The 25,519-nt window shown below is 44.0% G+C and overlaps 4 protein-coding genes across 4 annotated transcripts; all 4 read right to left on the bottom strand.

Moving 5' to 3' along the window:
- Positions 1 to 2,374: 2,374 nt before the first annotated feature.
- Positions 2,375 to 3,307, bottom strand: LOC140579188 (olfactory receptor 1M1-like). The gene has a single exon (XM_072701585.1). It carries the CDS (start codon positions 3,305 to 3,307, stop codon positions 2,375 to 2,377), a length of 933 nt encoding a protein of 310 aa, XP_072557686.1.
- Positions 3,308 to 9,727: 6,420 nt separating this feature from the next.
- On the bottom strand, positions 9,728 to 10,660 carry LOC111841436 (olfactory receptor 1M1-like). The gene has a single exon (XM_023807162.2). The coding sequence runs from the start codon at positions 10,658 to 10,660 to the stop codon at positions 9,728 to 9,730; it is 933 nt and encodes a 310-aa protein (XP_023662930.2).
- Positions 10,661 to 13,369: 2,709 nt separating this feature from the next.
- LOC111841437 (olfactory receptor 1M1-like) lies at positions 13,370 to 14,383 on the bottom strand. The gene has a single exon (XM_023807163.2). It carries the CDS (start codon positions 14,381 to 14,383, stop codon positions 13,370 to 13,372), a length of 1,014 nt encoding a protein of 337 aa, XP_023662931.2.
- Positions 14,384 to 23,557: 9,174 nt separating this feature from the next.
- On the bottom strand, positions 23,558 to 24,487 carry LOC140579149 (olfactory receptor 2C1-like). Its single transcript, XM_072701505.1, has one exon. The coding sequence runs from the start codon at positions 24,485 to 24,487 to the stop codon at positions 23,558 to 23,560; it is 930 nt and encodes a 309-aa protein (XP_072557606.1).
- Positions 24,488 to 25,519: the final 1,032 nt, after the last annotated feature.

The raw sequence follows: 25,519 nt of genomic DNA, 5'->3' as shown, positions 1-25,519 counted from the left end.
TGAAATAATAGGATCATTTATTTAATCATTTAAAATGATGCCACATTAATGTCAAAATGTAAACCTTTCAACGAGAATCCATTTTAAGTTAGAAACACTGTCAGTCTGTTACTTCCTCTAACCATTATATTACGGAATCTTGCCTCTGACAATGTTTTATAAAAATTTTTAATTAAATGGCAATTTTAAAAGAACTGGATTATGTGACTGTGCTAGAACAGAGAACGGGACAGGATTTAATTGGTTTGTAACATATTTAATAAGCAAGAAATGTCACGATCTGCACCCGTCTGCCCCCACCTTTTCTGTATCCTCTCCTTTTGGCCAGCAGGTGTCACTGACTGCCCTGTCCTCCCTGTCCTCCAAGTCCTTAGTGTGTTTCCCCAGCTCCCCCGACTGCTGCATGGCTCTGTGGGCTGAGTTTGTGCCTTTAACCCCTTTACTTGTGACTTTGAACCCGGTTACCTGTTTGTATCCTTCTCCTGTTTTAGTTTTGACCCCTTGTGGTGTTTTTTTGTTTTGTAGTGTTTTCAGTATCTGTAATAAACTCCTGTTTGTGGAGCCGCAGGTGGATCAACACCTTTTTCATGCCCTGAGTCTGTGACAAGAAAATCATGAACAATAACAAGAACTGAAAAATATTTGCATAACACGTTTCTAGACCCTGAATTTCTCTTGTGCAAAAAGCAGTTACATTGCTTTATAAATGCAGCAAAACACAAAGACCACACTGTCAGCATGGCAGTGAGCCTGTCCGAGAGCCTCAAGAAGCCTGATCATGGAGGATTCAGAAGCAACTAAAGCCTGTCTCCAATCTCCTGATGCCATCGGGAGACTCGCTCATCCAGCACTGGAACATGAGGGGAAAAAACAGGTCCCTCCAAGTGATAATGTGTAACTGGCCCTGACCTTGGTTCACCAACTGCTGCTCCACTGTCCAGATGCATTAAGCATCCTACTGAATTAAGTGCCGTATGGCGTAGTTAAGATATGAGAAGAGACGTGTAGTAAGGCAACAAAGTAAGAAATGTTTTTATTTACTTCTTCTAATAAATGCCATTTTAAAGATTTGTGTTTTTTGCACTGATGAGTAATTTACATTCAATCCACATATATAATAAACACAAGAAATCTTAAAAGCAAGGCATCTTGCTGAATTTTTCATTTATTATTGGCCAATAAAACCTTGTCTGGTATTTTTATTGGTTATGTGTTGTCAGAAAATGTGAAACATCTAGCCAATGATATTCTAGCAAAAGCCCAACTATGCTAATGGCATTATAGGATGAAGCAGGCCGAGATCATCAAGTAAAAAAGACCTAAACAGTTAGTCATTTCATCTAGACACTTATCCTGTTCAGGGTCAAGGGTGAGTTTTGGCGTGGCATGATGGATGGAACGACCCACAGTCTGACTTGGAGACAACAAGGGGTTTTACTGGGAACATACACATTAGCAGGAAGAAAAGGGACCATGAGAGGTCAAAGCAAAGACAGGAGAGAAAACTAGAACTAAACTGGCTATAACTAAAGACACGGAAAAAAAAAACACAAGCAAGGAAAACACAGAACCAAACACAATGCAGCACATGCAATAACCGAGAAAGAAGCAGGGGCAGGCATACATATACACAGGATGTAAGGCTAGACATGAAGCAGATGCAGGTAACTGACAATTAACCAAAGAGTAGGAGTAACAAGAACCAGGTGAGGATCACAATCACTAAGGACTCAAACACTAGGAAGAACAAGCTAATGGGATTACAGAAAATACTACAAAACTAAAAACAAACAGGGACAAATTACAAAAGCACAAAAACATGTATAAATGTGAACAGAGACCAGGAAATCAAAACTCAAAATGTCCAGTGAAGCAGAGACTGGCCACTCTCGCACCCTCGACAATAGGGGAGCACTGAAGTCATACTCATGTTCAGCCAACACAGCCATGTGACACCTCAGGGAGCAGGGGAACATACTAGGGAACAAAATGAATGCCAAAATAGGGGAAAGGGGATGGTAGCGACACCTGCTGGCAAAAACAGGGAGATTGACAGAACAGGGCAAGACAGGACCCAATTCTGAAAGGATGGACTTGCAGCCTACTCTAGGCAACATTGGGCAGAAGGCTGAGGTACTTGCTAGATAGGACACCAGTCCCCCACAGGGGACATAGTTGCGCTAGCTCATTATCTATGAGCAAAATAAAGACACCAGTTATCCTAATTGCATGTTTTGGACTGTGGAAGGAAAGCCACAGAACACAGGGCGAAAATGCAAACTCCACACAAAAACAGCAAAGGACAAATTGTAATCCCAAACTCTGGAGGTGAGAGGTGACAGTGTGATGTCCTGAACCTCCATGCCACCCTTGGTTATTTCACTGCTGTAATTTTGTTGGTGAACCTTCTCCACACAATCTGACGAAGCTGCTTCAGTTTCAGACCATAAACAAGAGGGTTCATGATAGGAGGAACAATGAGGTACATTATAGAAAGGCTGTTTCTGAGAGCCTGCAGAGAGGTGTCTGAGCTGAAACGTGCTGACACAACATCAAAAGTTGCAGAAATGGCCAAGATACCCAGGGTGATAAGATGAGGCAGGCAGGTCTCCATGAACTTATTACGCTCTGCCTGAGACTGAACACATGTCCTGATGATTAGGACATAGGAGATTATAATTAGCAGGACTTGAAATATATGAAAAGCCATGATAACGAAGGTAAATAAATTGTTTAAGGTGGTATCTATACAGGACAGCTTTGCCACATCCCAGTCAAAACAATAAAGCTTATTAATTCTGGATCCACACAAGGGCAGCCTGACTATAAGCACAATGCCAACAATTGTCTCAAAGAACGTCAATAACCACGTTATTTGCACCAACATTCCTACTCTGCCAGGAGTCATAATGGAGTGATACTCCAACGGTTTGCATATCGCAACATACCTGTCATAAGCCATTACTGATAAATTGGTATTTTCACAGAAGAGATACATGCAGATTCCAAATATTTGAATTATACATGCAGTGTATGAGATCACATGAGAGTCTGACAGAAGGTCAATCAGTAGCTTTGGATAGAAACTTGTAGAGCCACAAATGCTGTTTACACACAGATTACACAGGAAGATGAACATGGGCTCATGGAGAATTTTTTCCAGCAATATGGTCAAAATCAGAGTTAAATTCACAAAAATTGTGAAAACATAGGCAAGAATGGAAAGACCAAAAAAGATCTGTCTGTTTGTTCTAGTTTCATTCAAGCCATTTAGCACAAAAACAAGTTCCCTGGAAGAGTTCTCCATCTGCGCTGACTTGACGTGGCGTTCACAGACACGGAGCTTCTTCTTAACTGAGCGTCTGGGTCTGGCTTGCACGGTGAGCATGGCTAACAGACCTGCTCAGAAGAACCACAATGCTGTACAGTCAGGATAAATACAGACTTTTGTCTCATGATATTATCTGCCTGTAGGACTGAGTCAGAAGGATCCCGTTCTAATTGTCTGATGCATTAACCTCTGCCAGATTACATAGTATTACCATGTCCTCCTCTGTATGGCTGTTTGACGCCTCTGTCAGTTCAGCAGACCTGTAGGCCTTTATATGCTTCTGGATTCTGTTGTTTGGCTTCTGTATCTACTACATTGTTACAGAAGAATGACAATCACAATCCTAATTAGCTCCACAGGGAATTTGCATAGATGTGGTCATTTAGGAGAAGAGTCTGAACCACAGCTGATTTTATCGTGAAATAATAGGATCATTTATTTAATCATTTAAAATGTTGCCACATTAATGTCAAAATGTAAACCTTTCAACGAGAATCCATTTTAAGTTAGAAACACTGTCAGTGTGTTACTTCCTCTAACCATTATATTACGGAATCTTGTCTCCGACAATGTTTTATTAAATTTTTTTATTAAATGGCAATTTTAAAAGAACTGGATTATGTGACTGTGTTAGAACAGAGAACAGGACAGGATATAATTGGTTTGTAACATATTTAATAAGCAAGAAATGTCACGGTCTGCACCCGTCTGCCCCCACCTTTTCTGTATCCTCTCCTTTTGGCCAGCAGGTGTCGCTGACTGCCCTGTCCTCCAAGTCCTTAGTGTGTTTCCCCAGCTCCCCCGACTGCTGCATGACTCTGTGGGCTGAGTGTGTGCCTGTAACCCCTGTAGTTGTGACTTTGGACCCGGTTACCTGTTTGTATCCTTCTCCTGTTTTAGTTTTGACCCCTTGTGGTGTTTTTTTGTTTTGTAGTGTTTTCAGTATCTGTAATAAACTCCTGTTTGTGGAGCCTCAAGTGGATCAAAACCTTTTTCATGCCCTGAGTCTGTGACAAGAAAATCATGAACAATAACAAGAACTGAAAAATGTTTGTATAACAGGTTTCTAGACCCTGAATTTCTCTTGTGCAAAAAGCAGTTACATTACTTTATAAATGCAGCAAAACACAAAGATCACACTGTCAGCATGGCAGTGAGCCTGTCAGAGAGCCTCAAGAAGCCTGATCATGGAGGATTCAGAAGCAGCTAAAGCCTGTCTCCAATCTCCTGATGCCATCGGGAGACTCGCTCATCCAGCACTGGAACATGAGGGAAAAGGCAGGTCCCTCCTAGTGGCCAGCAAGTCAGTGATGCAAAGACAGATAATAATGCTCTCATCAGATTTCAGACTTTATTAAAGCTCTACAGCTTTTTCATTCCATTTCCGCTTGCCCCCTTCGACCCCAACACGAAGAAGCCTGTGTACCGGTAGGTGTTTCATCCTTACCGCTTACCAGTTTGTCACAATTCACGGTACCGGTGATGTTGGGAGGACATGGGCGCACATGTTTGGTACAAGCTCTCATTGATAGTGGTGCAGCAGGTAACTTCATAGACATCAAACTAGCTCACCGGTTGCACTTACCTCTCCGGAGATTGGCTTCTCCCATTACAGTCCAGGGGGTAACGGGAGAAACAATGCAGGAAGGAACCATCCAACATCGGACCCACCCTTTGGTGATGCAGGTGGGAGCTCTACATATTGAGACCGCCGAGGTCTTTGTGTTACCCCAGACCAAGGATTCTCTAATTCTAGGGCTCCCCTGGTTACGTAAGCACAACCCCCGAATCGAGTGGAGGACTGGGGATATCACTGCCTGGTCTGACCGATGTCTGCATGAGTGTATGTTTCTACCTTGTAGAGCCACTACTGTGGAAAGTCCTGAACCAGAAAATCTCGATATGATACCTCCGGAATATAGTGAATATCGAGACGTCTTCAGTAAAGATAAAGCCTTCCAACTTCCTCCCCACAGAGACTGTGACTGCGCCATCGATCTTCTGGAAGGCGCAACCCTTCCTCGGGGTCGATTGTACCCCGTTTCACTGCATGAAGAGGAGACGTTGGAGACCTACTGTACATTCGGGACGGTCTAAGACAAGGCATAATTCAACCCTCCACGTCACCCGTGACGGCAGGATTCTTTTTCATAAAAAAGAAGGATGGGGGGCTGCGACCGGTGGTGGATTACCGTTCCCCGAACGCAATTACCATCAAGAGAAGGGAACCCCTTCCTTTAATCCCCTCCTCTTTGGAACAGTTACGCGACGCAGTGATTTTCACGAAATTAGATCTACGCAGTGCCTACAATCTGGTTAGAATACGAGCCGGTGACGAATGGAAAACCTCTTTCGTCACCAGTAGGGGGCAGTTCGAATACTTAGTTATGCCGTACGGATTAGCCAACAGCCCTTCAATATTCCAGTCGTTTATGAACCATGTCTTCCGAGACATGATTCATAAATTCGTGGTGGTATACATAGATGATATCCTGATTTACTCTCCGTCTAAGCAGGTTCACCGGCAACACGTACGGCAGGTGTTGCAGAGATTACGGGATCATAACCTGTACGCCAAAGGAGAAAAATGTGAGTTTCACCGATCCACAGTGAAATTTCTAGGCTATGTAGTACAACCAGGGGCGGTGGCTATGGATGTTCACAAGATCGAAGCTATACGTGAGTGGCCTCAACCTAGAACCTTGAAAGAGCTGCAAAGGTTTCTGGGTTTCGCTAACTTTTATCTCAGGTTTATCAGGAACTTCAGTCGTATTGCTGCACCTCTCAGCTCTCTCACTCAAGGAAAGCCGGTTCGTCTTACCTGGACAGACGCAGCCGGGCTCGCCTTTTCCCGTTTGAAAAGAGCCTTTTGCACGGCACCGGTCCTAACGCAACCCCGACCCGATCTTCCCTTTGAAGTGGAGGTAGACGCCTCTGAAGCCGGAGTAGGAGCGGTCCTCATCCAGAGGGATCCTGATACGGGACGGCGTCACCCCTGCGCTTATTATTCCCGGAAATTGACGGCAGCAGAAAGGCATTACGAGGTGGGTGATAGAGAGCTGTTAGCCATGAAACTGGCTTTGGAGGAATGGAGACACTGGCTGGAAGGAGCGCGACACCCCTTCCTCATATTGACCGATCATCGGAATCTGGAGTACCTCCACTCAGCTAAGCGCCTCTCCTCTCGTCAAGCTCGGTGGGCACAGTGGTTTGCTTGCTTTTCGTTCAGGGTGAGTTATCTCCCGGGTAAAAGAAACGTTAAAGCCGACGCCTTGTCACGTCAGTATGACCCCCCGGACAACGAAGAAAAAACCTATCCCATTCTGAACCCGTCCTGTTTCATCTCGTCTATTTCCTGGGGGATCGAAGAAGCTATCAAGGCAGAGAACGAGCTTCGGAAACGCCCCCCTCAATGCCCACCTGGTAGGTTCTTCGTGCCTCCTTCCCACAGGTCTGGATTACTGAAGTGGGTTCACGCCATACCTGGTACCTGCCATCCAGGGATATCGGCCACCCAGCTCCTGATCGCCCGACGCTATTGGTGGCCTGAGTGGCGTCAGCAAGTACAGGCTTTTGTTGAAAGCTGCCCCGATTGCGCCCGATGCAAATCCACTAATTCCAGCCCTGCTGGCCTTCTACAGCCCTTGCCTGTGCCCTCCAGACCCTGGTCTCACATCGCCATGGATTTCATTACGGACCTCCCTCACTCGGCCGGTAAAACGATAATTCTCACCATCGTCGACAGGTTTTCGAAGATGTGTCGGCTCGTTTCACTACCGAAACTACCCTCCGCGATTGATCTCGCGGAGGTGTTGGTTCGTGAGCTGTTCCGCTTCACGGGGATACCCGAAGACATCGTCTCTGATCGGGGCCCACAATTTGCATCTCGAGTGTTCCGGGAATTCTGCACTAAGCTCAACATCTCCCTCAGTCTGACGTCGGCTTACCATCCTCAGTCAAACGGGTTGGCGGAACGCACCAACCGGGAGATTTCGAAGGCCCTCCGCTTGCTCTGTAGAAACGACCCGACTGCGTGGTCTGCTCATCTGGTGTGGGTGGAATATTCCTTGAATTCCCGGGTAAGTCCTATAACGAAATTGACCCCTTTTCAGTGCGTGTTAGGTTTCCAGCCTCCCTTGTTCCCTTGGGATGCTCCTCCGGGACCAGTCCCTCGTGTAGAAGCCTGGTACCAAGACAGCAAACAAGCCTGGCGGCGAGTCCAAACAGCCCTGCACACCCAAGCTGATCGGCTGAAAACTCATGCTGATCGACACCGGCAGCCTGGTTTCCCTTACCGAGTGGGACAATGCGTGTGGCTGTCAACGAAGAACCTCAAGATCCCTGGGTGCCGTAAACTGTCTGCACGTTTCATCGGGCCGTTCCGTATACAAAAAAGAATCGGACCAGTGTCGGTGAGACTCCAGCTGCCTCGAATGTATCGGATCTGTCCTACCTTTCATGTTTCCCTCCTTAAACCCGTTAAATACAGCTCCTTCCGTCCGGCACCCAAGCGTCTTGACGACGTGGCCCCTCCGGTGGCCGAGGAGACTGCTTCCCGGGAGCGATCCGTTCTGGATTCCCGGAGGCGACAAGGGCGGCTGCAATACCTGGTCGACTGGGGGGGCGCTGGTTCGGATGAACGCAGCTGGGTACCGGCGTCTTCCCTCTCCGAACCCGCCTTGGCGACCGCCTTCCACCTAGCTCATCCCGACATGCCGGCTCCTCGACCTAGGGGTCGCCCTCGTCGACGTCGACGGCCTCCAGGGGGCGGCCGTCAGGGGGGGGGTACTGTCACGTCACTGGGGGTGGAGACAGACAGGTGCAAACCTTCCGGAAGTCATTAACGTCATTACAAAAGGCAAAAGCACCCGCTCTGCCATGCGAAGTATTGCGCAGATGAATCCACGCCTTACCGAGCACTCTTCTTGTCCTCCGTCTCCCCGATTCTCCTTGCCCTGCCAGTTAGCCCTGTGTTTGCTCCTAACCCGTGTACCTTTCCTCTTCAGTCCCGTTCCCGCAACTAACCCACCGATCCCGTCCAGCCCGACATCTCCCGTCCGCCCGCTTCCCTGTGTTCCTGTCGTGTGCCTCATCGTTGGACTGATTTCCCCGGCATCGACCCTTGCTTCCGGACCTCGACAACGACTACTGCGCGCCGATCACCTCCCTTACGACCAGCTCCACCGGGGCCGGGACTTCGCCCCACCTCGAGTTCGCTCCGTAGGGATTACCACCAGGACTCGACATCGGCTCACCCCCTTCTCCTGTTGTCGTATACCAATCACGTTATTAAACGTCTACTTGCCCTGCACTTCTGGATCCGTGTTTCCTTCCCGGGCTTGCCGTTACAATGGGCTCATGGAGAATTTTTTCCAGCACTATGGTCAAAATTAGTGTCAATTCACAAAAATGGTAAAAATACAGGCAAGAAGGGAAAGGCCAAAAAAGATCTGTCTCTTTGTTCTAGACTCATTCAAGTCATGGAGCACAAAAACAAGTTCAGTGGAACAGTTCTCCATCTGTGCTCACTTGTCGTTGCGTTCATATTAACGCATAGGAAAAGTCCTAGCTCTGCAGGGAAATTGCACAGGTGTGGTCATTTATGAGAAAGCCCTGAACTACAACTGACTTATTCATGTATCACTAGCATCATTTATTTAATTTACACTAATGCCAGATTAATTTCAAATGTGTACTTTTCAACAAGAATGAATTTCTGAATGACGACAGGGTCAGTATAATTCTTAATCTAACCATTAACTTACGGAATTGTGACAACTGGATAGATAAAGGACCTGAAATGCAGCATGCAGGCGAACTGAAGGACTTTATTGAGAGTCCAGACACACAACCTAAAAGAAACTAAAGGACCACGAGGGGTCTAACAAAAGCAGGGAGAGACAATAAGGAGAGTCTAGGGGCTTGGATAACAAGGGGAGTGAGGTACAGGGCATCAGGACTATGGACGCACTTACAGACTAAATAAAGGGGAACAGAGCAAAGGCAACACTAACCACTGTCAGGACTTAGACCACGTTAATGACTGAGCTGGGGACCTCGGTGCAGGCAGATACATATATACAGTGACAAAAAACATCTAAGCACTTATCCTGTTCAGGGTCACAGGGGACCTGGTACCAATCCAAGGCAGCAAAGGGCACAAGGCTGGGGTTCTCTCTACATAAGACAGCAGACCCACACAGGGCACACAGATGCACATCTATGGGAAATTTAGACACACCAGTTACTCCAAGTGTGTGTTTGGACTGTGAAAGGAACACCACTTAACACTGAGAAAAAAATGCATGCAGACAAAGCAGAGGACAGATTCTAATCCCCAATCCTAGAGGTGGGAGGTGACAGTGTGACCCCCCTGAGACTCCATGCCACCCTTGGTTATTTCAGTGCAGTAATTTTGCTGTTGAACCTTTTCCACACAATCCTTCGAAGCTGCTTCAGTTTCAGTCCATAAATGACAGGGTTTAGGATAGGAGGAACAATGAGGTACATTATAGAAAGGCTGTTTCTGAGAGGCTGCAGAGAGGTGTCTGAGGTTAAACGTGCTGACATAAAATCAAGAGTAGCAGAAGCAACCAAGATACCCATTATGATGAGATGAGGCAGGCAGGTCTCCATGAACTTATTACGCTCTGCTTGAGACCGTACACATGTCCGGATGATGAGGACATAGGAAATTATGATTATCTGGAATTGAAATATATGAAAAACCATAATAACAAAGTCAAATACATTGTTTAAGGTGTTATCAATACAGGACAGCTTCACCACATCCCACTCAAAACAATAAAGCTTATTAATTCTGGATCCACACAAGGGCAGCCTGACTATAAGCAAAATGCTAACAATTGTCTCAATGAAAGTTAAGAACCAAGTTATTTGCAGCAACATTCCTACTCTCCGAGGCGTCATAATAGAGTGATACTCTAATGGTTTGCATATTGCAACATACCTGTCATAAGCCATTACTGATAAATTGGTACTTTCACAGAAGAGATACGTACAGATTCCAAATATTTGAATTATACATGCAGTGTATGAGATCACATGAGAATCTGACAGAAGGTCAATCAGTAGCTTTGGATAGAAACTTGTAGAGCCACAAATGCTGTTTACACACAGATTGCACAGGAAGATGAACATGGGCTCATGAAGAATTTTTTCCAGCACTATGGTCAAAATCAGAGTCAAATTCACAAAAATGGTGAAAACATAGGCAAGAATGGAAAGACCAAAAAAGATCTGTCTCTTTGTTTTAGTCTCATTCAAGCCATTAAGCACAAAAACAAGTTCTCTAGAAGAGTTCTCCATCTGCGCTGACTTGACGTGGCGTTCACAGACACGGAGCTTCTTCCTAACTGAGCGTCTGGGTCTGGCTTGCACGGTGAGCATGGCTAACAGACCTGCTCAGAAGAACCACAATGCTGTACAGACAGGATAAATAAATTTTGTCTTATCATATTATCTGCCTGTAGGACTGAGTCAGAAGGATCCCGTTCTAATTGTCTGATGCATTAACCTCTGCCAGATTACATAATATTACCATGTCCTCCTCTGTATGGCTGTTTGATGCCTCTGTCAGTTCAGCAGACCTGTAGGTCTTTATATGCTTCTGGATTCTGTTGTTTGGCTTCTGTATCTAGTACATTGTTACAGAAGAATGACAATCACAATCCTAATTAGCTCCGCAGGGAATTTGCATAGATGTGTCATTTAGGAGAAGAGCCTGAACCACAGCTGATTTTATCGTGAAATAATAGGATCATTTATTTAATCATTTAAAATGATGCCACATTAATGTCAAAATGTAAACCTTTCAACGAGAATCCATTTGAAGTTAAAAACACTGTCAGTGTGTTACTTCCTCTAATCATTATATTACGAAATCTTGTCTCTGACAATGTTTTATAAAAATTTTTACTTAAATGGCAATTTTAAAAGAACTGGATTATGTGACTGTGTTAGAACAGAGAACAGGACAGGATCAAATTGGTTTGTAACATATTTAATAAGCAAGAAATGTCACGGTCTGCACCCGTCTCCCCCAATCTTTTGTGTATCCTCCCCTTTTGGCCAGCAGGTGTCGCTGACTGCCCTGTCCTCCCTGTCGTCCAAGTCCTTAGTGTGTTTCCCCAGCTCCCCTGACTGCCGCATGGCTCTGTGGGCTGAGTGTGTGCCTGTAACCCCTGTAGTTGTGACTTTGGACCCGGTTACCTGTTTGTATCCTTCTCCTGTTTTAGTTTTGACCCCTTGTGGTTTATTTTTTGTTTTGTAGTGTTTTCAGTATCTGTAATAAAGTCCTGTTTGTGGAGCCGCAGGTGGATCAAAACCTTTTTCATGCCCTAAGTCTGTGACAAGAAAATCATGAACAATAACAAGAACTGAAAAATGTTTGTATAATAGGTTTCTAGACCTTGAATTTCTCTTGTGCAAAAAGCAGTTACATTGCTTTATAAATGCAGCAAAACACAAAGATCACACTGTCAGCATGGCAGTGAGCCTGTCAGAGAGCCTCAAGAAGCCTGATCATGGAGGATTCAGAAGCAGCTAAAGCCTGTCTCCAATCTCCTGATGCCATCGGGAGACTCGCTCATCCAGCACTGGAACATGAGGGAAAAACCAGGTCCCTCCAAGTGACAATGTGTAACTGGCCCTGACCTTGGTTCACCAACTGCTGCTCCACTGTCCAGATGCATTAAGCATCCTACTGGATTAAGTGTCGTATGGCGTAGTTAAGAAACAATAGGAGACGTGTAGTAAGGCAACAAAGTAAGAAATGTTTTTATTTTCTTCTTCTAATAAATGCCATTTTAAAGATTTGTGTTTTTTGCACTGATGAGTAATTTACATTCAGTCAACAGATATAAAAGGCACAAGAAATCTTAAAAGCAAGGCATCTTGTTGAATTTTACATTTATTATAGGCCAATATAACCTTGTCTGGAATTTTTATTGGTTTTGTGTTCTTAGACAATGTGAAATATCTAGCCAATGGTTTTCTGGCAAAAGCCAAACTATGCTAATGGCATTATAGGATGAAGCAGGCCGAGATCATCAAGCAAAAAAGACCTAAACAGTTAGTCATTTCATCTAGACACTTATCCTGTTCAGGGTCAAGGGTTGAGTTTTGGCGTGGCATGATGGAAGGAACGACCCACAGTCTGACTTGGAGACAACAAGGGGTTTTACTGGGAACATACACATTAGCAGGAAGAAAAGGGACCATGAGAGGTCAAAGCAAAGACAGGAGAGAAAACTAGAACTAAACTGGCTATGGATGTAAGGCTAGACATGAAGCAGATGCAGGTAACTGACAATTAACCAAAGAGTAGGAGTAACAAGAACCAGGTGAGGGTCACAATCATTAAGGACTCAAACACTAGGATGAACAAGGTAATGGGATTACAGAAAATACTACAAAACTAAAAACAAACAGGGACAAATTACAAAAGAACAAAAACATGTATAAATGTGAACAGAGAGCAGGAAATCAAAACTCAAAATGGCCAGTGAAGCAGAGACTGGCCACTCTCGCACCCTCGACAATAGGGGAGCACTGAAGTCATACGCATGTTCAGCCAACACAGCCATGTGACACCTCAGGGAGCAGGGGAACACACTAGGGAACAAAATGAATGCCAAAATAGGGGAAAGGGGATGGTAGCGACACCTGCTGGCATAAACAGGGAGATTGACAGAACAGGGCAAGACAGGACCCAATCCAGCAAGGATGGGCTTGCAGCCTACCCTAGGCAACATTGGGCAGAAGGCTGAGGTACTTGCTAGATAGGACACCAGTCCCCCATAGGGGACATAGTTGCACTAGCTCATTATCTATGGGCAAAATACAGTAAAGACACCAGTTATCCTAATTGCATGTTTTGGACTGTGGAAGGAAAGCCACAGAACACAGGGCGAAAATGCAAACTCCACACAAAAAGAGCAAACGACAAATTGTAATCCCAAACTCTGGAGGTGAGAGGTGACAGTGTGATGTCCTGAACCTCCATGCCACCTTTGGTTATTTCAGGGCTGTAATTTTGCTGTTGAACCTTCTCCACACAATCCGACGAAGCTGCTTCAGTTTCAGACCATAAACAAGAGGGTTCAGGATAGGAGGAACAATGAGGTACAATATAGAAAGGCTGTTTCTGAGAGACTGCATAGAGGTTTCTGAGCTGAAACGTGCTGACACAACATCAAAAGTTGCAGAAATGGCCATGATACCCAGGGTGATAAGATGAGGCAGGCAGGTCTCCATGAACTTATTACGCTCTGCCTGAGACTGAACACATGTCCTGATGATAAGGACATAGGAGATTATAATTAGCAGGAGTTGAAATATATGAAAAGGCATGACGCAGAAGGTAAATATATTGTTTAAGGTGGTATCTATACAGGACAGCTTTACCACATCATAGTCAAAACAATAAAGCTTATTAATTCTGGATCCACACAAAGGCAGCCTGACTACAAGCACAGTGCCAACAATTGTCTCAAAGAACGACAATAACCACGTTATTTGCACCAACATTCCTACTCTGCCAGGAGTCATAATAGAGTGATACTCCAATGGTTTGCATATTGCAACATACCTGTCATAAGCCATTACTGATATATTGGTATTTTCACAGATAAGATATATGGTGATTCCAAATATTTGAATTATACATGCATTGTAGGAGATCACATGAGAGTCTGACAGAAGGTCAATCAGTAGCTTTGGATAGAAACTTGTAGAGCCACAAATGCAATTTACACACAGATTACACAGTAAGATGAACATGGGCTCATGGAGAATTTTTTCAAGCAATATGGTGAAAATCAGAGTCAAATTCGCAAAAATGGTGAAAATATAGGCAAGAAGGGAAAGGCCAAAAAAGATCTGTCTGTTTGTTCTAGTTTCATTCAAGCCACTTAGGAAAAAAACAAGCTCACTGGAAGAGTTCTCCATCTGCTCTGACTTGACGTGGCGTTCACAGACACGGAGCTTCTTTCTAACTGAGCGTCTGGGTCTGGATTGCAGGGTGAGCATGGCTAACAGACCTGCTCAGAAGAACCACAATGCTGTACAGTCAGGATAAATACTGACTTTTGTCTCATCATATCATCTGCCTGTAGGACTGAGTCAGAAGGATCCCATTCTAATTGTCTGATGCATTAACTTCTGCCAGATTACATAGTATTACCATGTCCTCCTCTGTATGGCTGTTTGATGCCTCTGTCAGTTCAGCAGACCTGTAGGCCTTTACAGTATATGCTTCAAGATACTGTTGTTTGCCTTCCATAATTACTGCACTATGCTACACAGGAATGACATAACTCCTCAGTAACACCCAGGAGAACATGACAATCAGAGTTATAATTAGCTCTGCAGGGAAATTGCACTGGTGTGGTCATTCAAGAGAAAAGCCTGAACTACAACTGATTTAATCATGTATCACTAGCATGATCTATTTAATTTACACTAATGCCACATTAATGTCAAATGTGTACTTTTCACCAAGAATGAATTTCTGAATGACGACAGGATCAGTTAAATCTTATAGAGTATATATGGGGAGTGTGAATGTGTGTACAGCGTTCATTTCTGTGTGTCTCCATGTTGGGCGCATGTGTGAATATTTATTTATGTGCGCATGAGGGTGGGAACGTATGCTTGTGTATGTGTACGTCTGTTTGTCTATACGCATGTGTCAGGTTGGGTCTTACACTCCACCTGGAATAACATCTCAGGCTCTATTGCCCCCCCCCCCACACTCCCTGCCGGTGGATGAGGCTCCCGGCTGCCGATGCGTTGGGGGTTCTTGATGTCCGGGGCTGGATGCTCTGGTGTGTGCTGGCTCACTCTCGGCGGTTGCCTGCCAGGGCCTGGCCCTTCCGGCTCTATTGGGGCCCCGGCTGGGGGGTGGGGGGGCCCTTGGATCTCTGGTCCCGGGGTCCGGTCTGCCCTGGTGTGGCCGGCCGCCGCTGGGGCCTGCGATGTGGCTGCCGGATGGCCCCGCTCCGGAGCACTCCTCTGCCCTTTTCTGGGTGGGGGCTGCAATTGTCCCTGCGGTGGTCCTCCTGGGGTTCCCGTGCCCTGTGGGGCCTCTGGATGTCTAGGGCCCGGGTCTCCTCCGTGTCGACTTCATGTCCTGGGTGGGCAGGGCTGTGGCTCCCCACACACACTACTAGACATTTACATGGAGAAACCTTAGGAACACCAGCGCGCTGACACACACAGGTGTGCACACAGGTGCTCTCGGACGCGTGCTCACGGACACACACTGTCTTGATCGGCTGTTGCTTCTGGGCATGTGTTGTAAGGCTGGTTGTGTGTGCTGTTCAACAACATTTAACGTTTGGTGGTCGTTGTGATTAGTACAGATGTTGTATGTTGTCTTTCTCTTTTCAGCAGACATGGAAGCAGATTATCTGTTTTGTTTTTTTCTTTTCTCTCCTCTCTCTCCCTCTCTCTCTTTCCCCCCTCTTCTCCTTTGTTTCCCCCCTTCTCTCTCCCTCGCCTTCTCTTGAGGAAGTAAGTAAGTAAATAAATAAATAAATGAATAAATAAAATAAAAATAAATAAATAAATACAAATAAATAAAGTAGTCCTCCGCAGAGGGGGGGTGGTGGAGGGAGTAAAAAAAAAAAAAAAAAAAAGGATCAGATAAATCTTAATTTAACCTGAATTTCTCTTGCACAAAAGAGACACTGAATTTCTCTTGCACAAAAAATTGTTATAGTACTTTGTAAATAAAGCGGAACATAAAGAGCACACTGTCAGCATGGCAGAGAGCCTCGAGAAGCCTGAAGATGGAGGATTAGGAAGCAGGGGTCCCAGGCCTCAGCAGCTAAAGCCTGTCTCCATTATCCTGATGCCATCGGGAGACTCACTCATCCAGCACTGGATCATGAGGGAAAAGGCAGGTCCCTCCTAGTGGCCAGCAAGTCAGTGATGCAAAGAAATAATAATGCTCTTATAGGGCGTTACACTGCATTAAAAACTTTCAGTGGAGAAGTGGCCCTGACTTTGGCTCACAAGCTGATGCAAACCTAGTGAAGTCAGTGTTGTTTAGCATAGTTAAGAAAAGTAAAAGACAGAAATATGGTTAGGAAATAAAAAAGAAATGGTTTTATTTTCTACATCAGGTGAGTTATATTTAAAGATTTAGTTTAATATGTACTGATGTTTTTGTAGGGGAACCGTCCACTGGCCCAGTGGCAGAATCCAATTGGACAGCCGAAGGCTTGAAATGCGTGTGGATCCTTCCGAGCGCTTCTGTAAAGTTACTTAGCCGTTTTAGGTAAAGACCAAATTATATCTGACTCCAATTTAATTAAAGATCTTTATGGCAATTTTAGTCATGACATTTCTGTTATTTAGATTACTTCTGGGCTGTGCCTTCTATTGCTGAACTCCCACTAATCCCGGACGGTGGGGCACATCGGATTCGCCTCGGCCGATAAGGCGATCCGTGGATCTGCTACTGTATGTAGGTTTAGAAGTTAGACAACCACTACAATGTGATACAGTGCCAGCCTAGATACCCGTCATGACCCGGCGGCCCATAACGCCCCAGAGGCTCAGCTGACACTTGCCGAATCTGAGTTAGTGAGGGCCACAGAGGTTAAGCCGATGTCTGCCGTACCTCAGCGTGTGCACGCCTCAGAGGCTGGTCTGGTCTATTACCGTAACCCAGCGTGTGCACGCCTCAGAGGCTGGTCTGGTCTATTACCGTAACCCAGCGTGTGCGCACCTCAGAGGCTGAGCCGGACTTTGTGCCGTAACTCAGCGTGTGCACGCCTCAGAGGCTGAGCCGGTCTTTTACCGTAACCCAGCGTGTGCGCACCTCAGAGGCTGAGCCGGCATTCACCGCAACTCAACTTGGGCAGCCGCATTGGGTCTCGGAGAAATGGGGTCGAGTCAGAGGCTGCAAGAGAGTGTTAGAATAACCCCAGTCTCTGAGGAACATGCAGAGGTTTAGCAAAGTCAGACAGCCAAGAAGTAATCAAAACACAGTTTATTCACAATTAATATATATCACATAAATTTTATCAAATATAACATAATAGTAATTCTAACATGTGGCCACAATTCCTAAACTATATAATCCAATTAAAAGTATATAACAGTTCCATATCTCAGCTGAGTAGACACATAGTAACTGCAGAAAATATCTGATTACAGATGAAGATTCATACAGCACTATGTGGGAGCTCTGATTACAGAGTGACTCCCCGTGCTACTCTGGAGCTCTTCCTTAAGTATTCCAAACCAGGTGACAGGCTGTACCAGATGTTGTGAATGATTATTTTAGGGTCTGCTTTGATCCTGTATGTATGTTCTGGGGAACTGCTGATCATATCAATTCTCAGGTCCTCAGCCAATCAAATTGCTTTAGGAGGAATGTGACAATTCCTTTGTTCTACCAGGTGATAAGATCCTCCACTTTGGTGGGTTTAGTCTTATTTTCTATATTTCTCTTATGTGAAAACATGCCGCTTTAAGGTTGAGAGTATTGTGCCCGTCGTACTGTGACCATTCAAACGAGACCAAACATGGGTGTATGTGTCCCTAATGTATACCTCCTGTGTAAGTGTGAGTTAGTGAATGTAGGATGCATCTGTGTCTTGACGCAGCCAGGCCTTGTCACTGGAATTTGGCTGCGGGGTTCTGGCCGCCCAGTGGGGGTGAGGTGTCCCTTTTGATGTGGTGATCTGGTGATTTGGGTCCAGTCTTGTCGGAGCCGGTGGACCTTTGCACAGAACCCTGGGTGGAACATTACAGGCTTGCCAGAGCTCAGACCGACGGGGCCTGCAAGGCCTCCAGCCTTACAGTACATTTTCTTTTAGTTCAACTAACACATATAAAAGGCACATGCAAGCTTAAATGCATATTAAAGGAACGGCATTGTGCTGCATTTTACATTTATTATTGGCCCTTAAAACCTCACCTGGTGTTCATATTGGTGGGGTGCACTGGGACAGTGTGAAATATATAGGCATTTATTTTCTATCAAGAGCTAACCAAAGCTAATGGCATTATACGACCATGCAGGCCAAAATCATCAAGTGGGAAAAATATTAACTGTCTGTCATTACATTTAAGCACTTATCCTGTTCAGGGTAACAGGGAGGCTGGTACCAATCCTAGGCAGCAAAGGGCACAAGGCTGGGGTTCTCTCTACATAAGACAGCAGACCCTCACAGGGCACACAGATGCACATCTATGGGAAATTTAGACACACCAGTTACTCCAAGTGTGTGTTTTGGACTGTGAAAGGAACACCACTTAACACTGAGAAAAAAATGCAGGCAGAGAAAGCAGAGGACAGATTCTAATCCCCAATCCTAGAGGTGGGAGGTGACAGTGTGACCCCCCTGAGACTCCATGCCACCCTTGGTTATTTCAGCGCAGTTGTTTTGCTGTTCAACCTTCTCCACACAATCATTCGAAGCTGCTTCAGTTTCAGTCTATAAATGGCAGGGTTCAGGATAGGAGGAACAATGAGGTACATTATAGAAAGGCTGTTTCTGAGAGCTTGCAGGGAGGTGTCTGAGCTGAAACGTGCTGATATAAAATCTAAAGACACAGAAACAGCCAAGATACACAGTGTGATGAGATGGGGCAGGCAGGTCTCCATGAACTTATTACACTCCGCCTGAGACTGTACACATGTCCTGATGATGAGGACATAGGAAATTATGATCATCAGTAATTGAAATGTATGAAATGTATGGCTGTTTGATGCCTCTGTCAGTTCAGCAGACTTGCCGTTAAATGTTTCTGGATTCTGTTGTTGGGCTTCTGTATCTACTGCACAACTGCCGGACAATGTTTTCCCCCAGATTCTTCTGAACTTCTTCCCCTGGTTGTGTCCCTGTGTAAACAATCCCATCTACTGCGTATGGGATGTATGCATCAGGTCTTGCTGTGTAAAATAATCTTCCTGTTCGGTGACACTTCTGACATAGGGTGTGTGGTCCATAGTAAATAAATCCCTGACAGCCACAGCTGATAAGAAACACAGGTTCCCATGAAACTGTATGGGAAATGCATGTGGGTCATGTTTGACCCACTTATGGAAGCTTGGGGTAGTAATACAAATATTACAATTTCTTAAAAAGTATAACAGGTAACTTAAATTTTTTTATGGAATGATATAAAAAAACATGTTATTTGAGGAATACCTGGAATATGAAACGATAAAAACTTTTCATTACAAAGATATTGCAAGAAAACGACCTCACTGGGTCATAGTTGACCCACTTGTGCATCCTAGGGTTAACTCCCAGGAAATCTTGACAATCACAGTCCTAATGAGCTCTGCAGGGAATTTGCATAGATCTGGTAATTTATGAGAATGGCCTGAACCACACCTGATTTAATCACCAAGCACTCCGATCATTAATTTAGTCATTTAAAGTAATGCCACATTAATGTCAAATATGGACTTTTCAATGAGAATCCATTTTTTGGATAACAAGAGTGTCGGTATATTACTTCATCTAACCATTAGATTATGGAATCTTGTCTCTGACAATGTTTTATGTAACTTCTAAACTGAATGGCAATTTTAAAAGAACTGCATTATGCCAACATGCTAGAACAGAGGACAGGATGGGATTTAGTAGGTGTGTAACATATTTAATCGAACAAGAAAATCGTGAAGAATAACAAGACCACACCATCAGTCCCCCATAGGGAACATAAAATATCTAGCCAATGATTTTCTAGCAAAAGCCCAACTATGCTAATGGAATTATAGGATGATGCAGACCGTCACGTGTAGGACTGATCTCCCCGGTGACCGACTTCCGCTTGCCTCTCGACTATTCTCCTAGATCGCCCTTTTGGATTTGTTTGCTCTCGGTTTATTGAATAAACCAGTTGGCTACTGCATTTCAGGGTCTGCCTCCTCCTTCCTCGCCTGGCATCACATATAACTAACCACAAAATAAAGCCAATACTAAAAATAGCTAAAAAAAATAACTCAAAACATGGTCCCTCCACTGTTTTTGATACTAACACTCCCTGTCAAAAGCCCACAGATGATGACAGAAGCGGTGACCCCATTTGAGTACCGGGACCTCAGAACCTCATATAAACTAGTTAAAAAGGTGGGAGAGATTGTTGCTTTATTTATTTTTTTAATGTTTAAATATATGAAGACATATGTATAGATATACAGTATTCTTTTGGTTTAAGAGGATTAAGTGTTCGAAGTTACACAGGTTTGCTGATTGTTGGTTAATTATTGTTCCAATAAGTTGATTCAGTATTAAATGAAGTTGACTAAATAGGGTGTATGTCACTTTTTCAGAAAAGGGGGGTAGCAAAATTAATAATGAGTAATGTAACTAAATGCTTTTTATACCAAGTAATAGGTACAGTAATATTATTACTTTTTAATGGAGCAACAAGTAAAAAGTAACTAATTACACTTCCTGAGTAAGTTTCCCATCACTGATTGTCAAGCACTATGATCATTTACATTAATGCCACACTGACATAAATGCAGTACATTTCAAAGACATTTCATTTTTGAGTTATGACAGGGTCACAATATTCCATAATCTAACCATTGAGTTACTTAATTTCTGAATTAAACAACAATTTGTGCTAGTGCTAAAACCGATGACAAAATTACTGTCACGATTCGGCAAGAAGGCGAGCAGGGAAGCAGGAGAGTAAGCCGAACTGACGGGTAATCAGGGGTTTAATGGTCGGACTGGCATCAAACACCACACTTTACAACAATACATGACACTACATAACACCACAATGACTGATCTGGGGAAGACTGACTGAGACTCGGACTAAATACACAAGACAAGGCTAAAGGAATAGGCAACAGGTGATGACAATCAGGAATTGACACAAGGTAATGAGGTGGGCGTGGCACACACGAGGATCGGACGGAGCTGGATGTGACAATTACAGTGAGTGATCAATATATTTAATGAGCAAGAAAAACATGAACAGTAACAAAACCTTTAAGACAAATCAGTTCGGCTAAAAGGATTCCAGGCACTAAATTTATAATGTGGAAAAAGCACTAGGCAGAATATAATTAACAAATATTCATCAAAGCAGTCAGTCTCTTAAAGAGACTCTGCCTAAATGCAGTTACCCAATTAAACATAGTACTGCATACGCAAGAAGGACAGGAACATGGTGAGGGAATATAATATAAACTTGTTTCATTTTCTCCATCAGATAAAAGACATTTTCAAAACATTTCTAGTAGACTGATGAATTACATTTTGTAAATATTCTCTAAGCAGAAATACACTCACCTAAAGGATTATTAGGAACACCATACTAATACGGTGTTTGACCCCCTTTCGCCTTCAGAACTGCCTTAATTCTACGTGGCATTGATTCAACAAGGTGCTGAAAGCATTCTCTAGAAATGTTGGCCCATATTGATAGGATAGCATCTTGCAGTTGATGGAGATTTGTGGGATGCACATCCAGGGCACGAAGCTCCTGTTCCACCACATCCCAAAGATGCTCTATTGGGTTGAGATCTGGTGACTGTGGGGGCCATTGTAGTACAGTGAACTCATTGTCATGTTCGAGAAACCAATTTGAAATGATTCGAGCTTTGTGACATGGTGCATTATCCTGCTGGAAGTAGCCATCAGAGGATGGGTACATGGTGGTCATAAAGGGATGGACATGGTCAGAAACAATGCTCAGGTAGGCCGTGGCATTTAAACGATGCCCAATTGGCACTAAGGAGCCTAAAGTGTGCCAAGAAAATATCCCCCACACCATTACACCACCACCACCAGCCTGCACAGTGGTAACAAGGCATGATGGATCCATGTTCTCATTCTGTTTACGCAAAATTCTGACTCTACCATTTGAATGTCTCAACAGAAATCGAGACTCATCAGACCAGGCAACATTTTTCCAGTCTTCAACTGTCCAATTTTGGTGAGCTCGTGCAAATTGTAGCCTCTTTTTCCTATTTGTAGTGGAGATGAGTGGTACCCGGTGGGGCCTTCTGCTGTTGTAGCCCATCCGCCTCAAGGTTGTGCGTGTTGTGGCTTCACAAATGCTTTGCTGAATACCTCGGTTGTAACGAGTGGTTATTTCAGTCGAAGTTGCTCTTCTATCAGTTTGAATCAGTCGGCCCATTCTCCTCTGACCTCTAGCATCAACAAGGCATTTTCGCCCACAGGACTGCCGCATACTGGATGTTTTTCCCTTTGCACACCATTCTTTGTAAACCCTAGAAATGGTTGTGCATGAAAATCCCAGTAACTGAGCAGATTGTGAAATACTCAGACCCGCCCGTCTGGCACCAACAACCATGCCACGCTCAAAATTGCTTAAATCACCTTTCTTTCCCATTCTGACATTCAGTTTGGAGTTCAGGAGATTGTCTTCACCAGGACCACACCCCTAAATGCATTGAAGCAACTGCCATGTGATTGGTTGATTAGATAATTGCATTAATGAGAAATTGAACAGGTGTTCCTAATAATCCTTTAGGTGAGTGTATAAGGCATATCAAATCTCAAATGCACACAGAACATAAGGCATCTTGCTGGCTTTAGCATGGATTACTGTCCCTTCATTCCTCATATGCCATTTCTGCTGTATATCAGCACTGGGACACTGTAACATGTCTGGCTCCTCCTTCTTTTCTAGGTAACGCAATGCTAAGCTAATGGCATTATGGAGACCATGCAGGCCGAAATCATCACGCAGAAGAAGAAGGAACTTGTTTATTTCTTCTAACCACTTATTCTGATTAGCATCATGGGGAGGGAGGGGGGGGGCAGGAACCTATCATAGGCAGTATTGGGCACAGGGCTGGGGTACTCCCTAGATAGGACAACAGTCCCTCACAGTGCACATACAAGCACAAGCTCATTATCTCTGTCGAATCAAGTTATCTGTATGACATATTTTCAAACACAAAGGTAATTCAAAATACTTTACAGAAAATGCAATAAAAAATAAAATGCAGAAAGATAAATGTACATATGAAAATTAAAACGTAAAATCAAAAGAACATATGGGCAACTGAAAGACAGCAGTTAGCCTAAACGTTGCTCTTTGACTGTGGGACAATAACCACAAAACACAGGGGGAAAATGCAAACTACACACACAGAGAGCAGAGGACAGATTCTAATCCCCAACCCTGGAGGTGTGAGGCGACAGTGTGACCCCCCCCCCCCCCGAACCACCACGCCACCCTTAGTTATTTTAGTGCAGTAATTTTGTTGAACCTTCTCCACACAATCCTGCGAAGCTGCTTCAGTTTCAGACCATAAATGAGAGGGTTCAGGACAGGAGGAACAATGAGGTACATTATAGAAAGGCTGTTTCTGAGAGCCTGCAGGGAGGAGTCTGAGCTGAAACGTGCTGATACAACATCGAAAGTCGCAGAAATGGCAAAGGTACTCATTGTGATGAGATGGGGCAGGCAGGTCTCCATGAACTTATTACGCTCTGTCTGAGACTCTATACATGTCCTGGTGATTTGGATATAAGAGGTTACGATAAGTACAACTTGAAATATGTGAAAAACAGTAAAAAAGTAGCCATATACATTATTTAATGTGGTATCTACACAGGCCAGCTTAACTAAGTCCCAATTAAAACAATAAAGCTTATCAATTCTGGATCCACACAAGGGCAGCCTGGCTGTGAATACAATACCGACAACTGTCTCAATGAAAGATAAGAACCACGTCATCTGCACCAACATTCCTACCTTCTGAGGTGTCATAATGGAGTGATACTCCAACGGTTTGCATATTGCGACATACCTGTCATAAGCCATTACTGATAAATTAGTAGTTTCACAAATGAGATACGTGTAGATTCCAAATATTTGGATTATACATGCAGAGTATGAGATCACATGAGAGTCTGACAGAAGGTCAATCAGTAGCTTTGGATAGAAACTTGTAGAGCCACAAATGCTGTTTACACACAGATTACACAGGAAGATGAACATGGGCTCATGAAGAATTTTTTCCAGCAATATGGTCAAAATCAGAGTTAAATTGACAATAATGGTGAAAACATAGGCAAGAATGGAAAGGGCAAAAAAGATCTGTCTGTTTGTTGTAGTCTCATTCAATCCATGGAGCACAAAAACAAGTTCACTGGAAGAGTTCTCCATCTGAGCTGAGTTGATGTGACATTCACAGGCGTTGAACTTCTTCCTAACTGAGCGTCTGGGTCTGGCTTGCACGGTGAGCATGGCTAACAGACCTGCTCAGAAGAACCACAATGCTGTACATTCAGGATAAATGCTGACATTTGTGTCATCATATTATCTGCCTGTAGGACTGAGTTAGAAGGATCCTGTTCTAATTGTCTGATGCATTAACCTCTGTCAGATTACACAGTATTACCATGTCCTCCTCTGTATGGCTGTTTGATGCCTCTGTCAGTTCAGCAGACCTGTAGGCCTTTATATGCTTCTGGATTCTGTTGTTTGGCTTCTGTATCTACTACACGGTTACACAAGAATGACCTGGCTCCACATTAACTCCCAGGAAAACATGACAATCACAGCCCTAATGAGCTCAGTAGGGAATTTGCATAGATGTGGTCATTAGGAGATGGAACTGAACCACAGCTGATTTAATCATGAAGTACTACGATCATTTATTTAATAATTTACACTAATGTGACGTTAATATCAATGTGTACTTTTCAACAAGAATCCATCTTTAGTAAACAACAGTGCCAGTAAATTACTTCATCTAACGATTTGAATATGCAGTCTTCTCTCTGACAATGTTTTGTTTAATTTCTAAATTAAATGGCAATTTTTTAAGTACTGCACTATTTGAACTTGCTAGAACAGAGGACAGGATAGAATTTAGTGGGAGAGTAACATATTTAATAAGCAAGAAAATCATGAACAATAACCATAAAATATTTGCATAACACGTTTCTAGACCCTGAATTTCTCTTGTGCAAAAAGCAGTTACATTACTTTATAAATGCAGCAAAACACAAAGACCACACTGTCAGCATGGCAGTGAGCCTGTCAGAGAGCCTCAAGAACCCTGATCATGGAGGATTCAGAAGCAGCTAAAGCCTGTCTCCAATCTCCTGATGCCATCGGGAGACTCGCTCATCCAGCACTGGAACATGAGGGAAAAGGCAGGTCCCTCCTAGTGGCCAGCAAGTCAGTGATGCA

Source organism: Paramormyrops kingsleyae, chromosome 17 (assembly GCF_048594095.1).
Source record: "Paramormyrops kingsleyae isolate MSU_618 chromosome 17, PKINGS_0.4, whole genome shotgun sequence".
Lineage (NCBI taxonomy): Eukaryota > Metazoa > Chordata > Actinopteri > Osteoglossiformes > Mormyridae > Paramormyrops > Paramormyrops kingsleyae.
This window is presented reverse-complemented; position numbering and strand designations above follow the sequence as displayed.

What these genes read in the sequence shown, in the direction of transcription:
- LOC111841436 (XM_023807162.2), bottom strand. Translation starts at nt 10,660, where the DNA reads ATGGAGAACTCTTCTAGAGAACTTGTTTTTGTGCTTAATGGCTTGAAT.
- LOC111841437 (XM_023807163.2), bottom strand. Translation starts at nt 14,383, where the DNA reads ATGCTCACCCTGCAATCCAGACCCAGACGCTCAGTTAGAAAGAAGCTC.
- LOC140579188 (XM_072701585.1), bottom strand. Translation starts at nt 3,307, where the DNA reads ATGGAGAACTCTTCCAGGGAACTTGTTTTTGTGCTAAATGGCTTGAAT.
- LOC140579149 (XM_072701505.1), bottom strand. Translation starts at nt 24,487, where the DNA reads ATGGAGAACTCTTCCAGTGAACTTGTTTTTGTGCTCCATGGATTGAAT.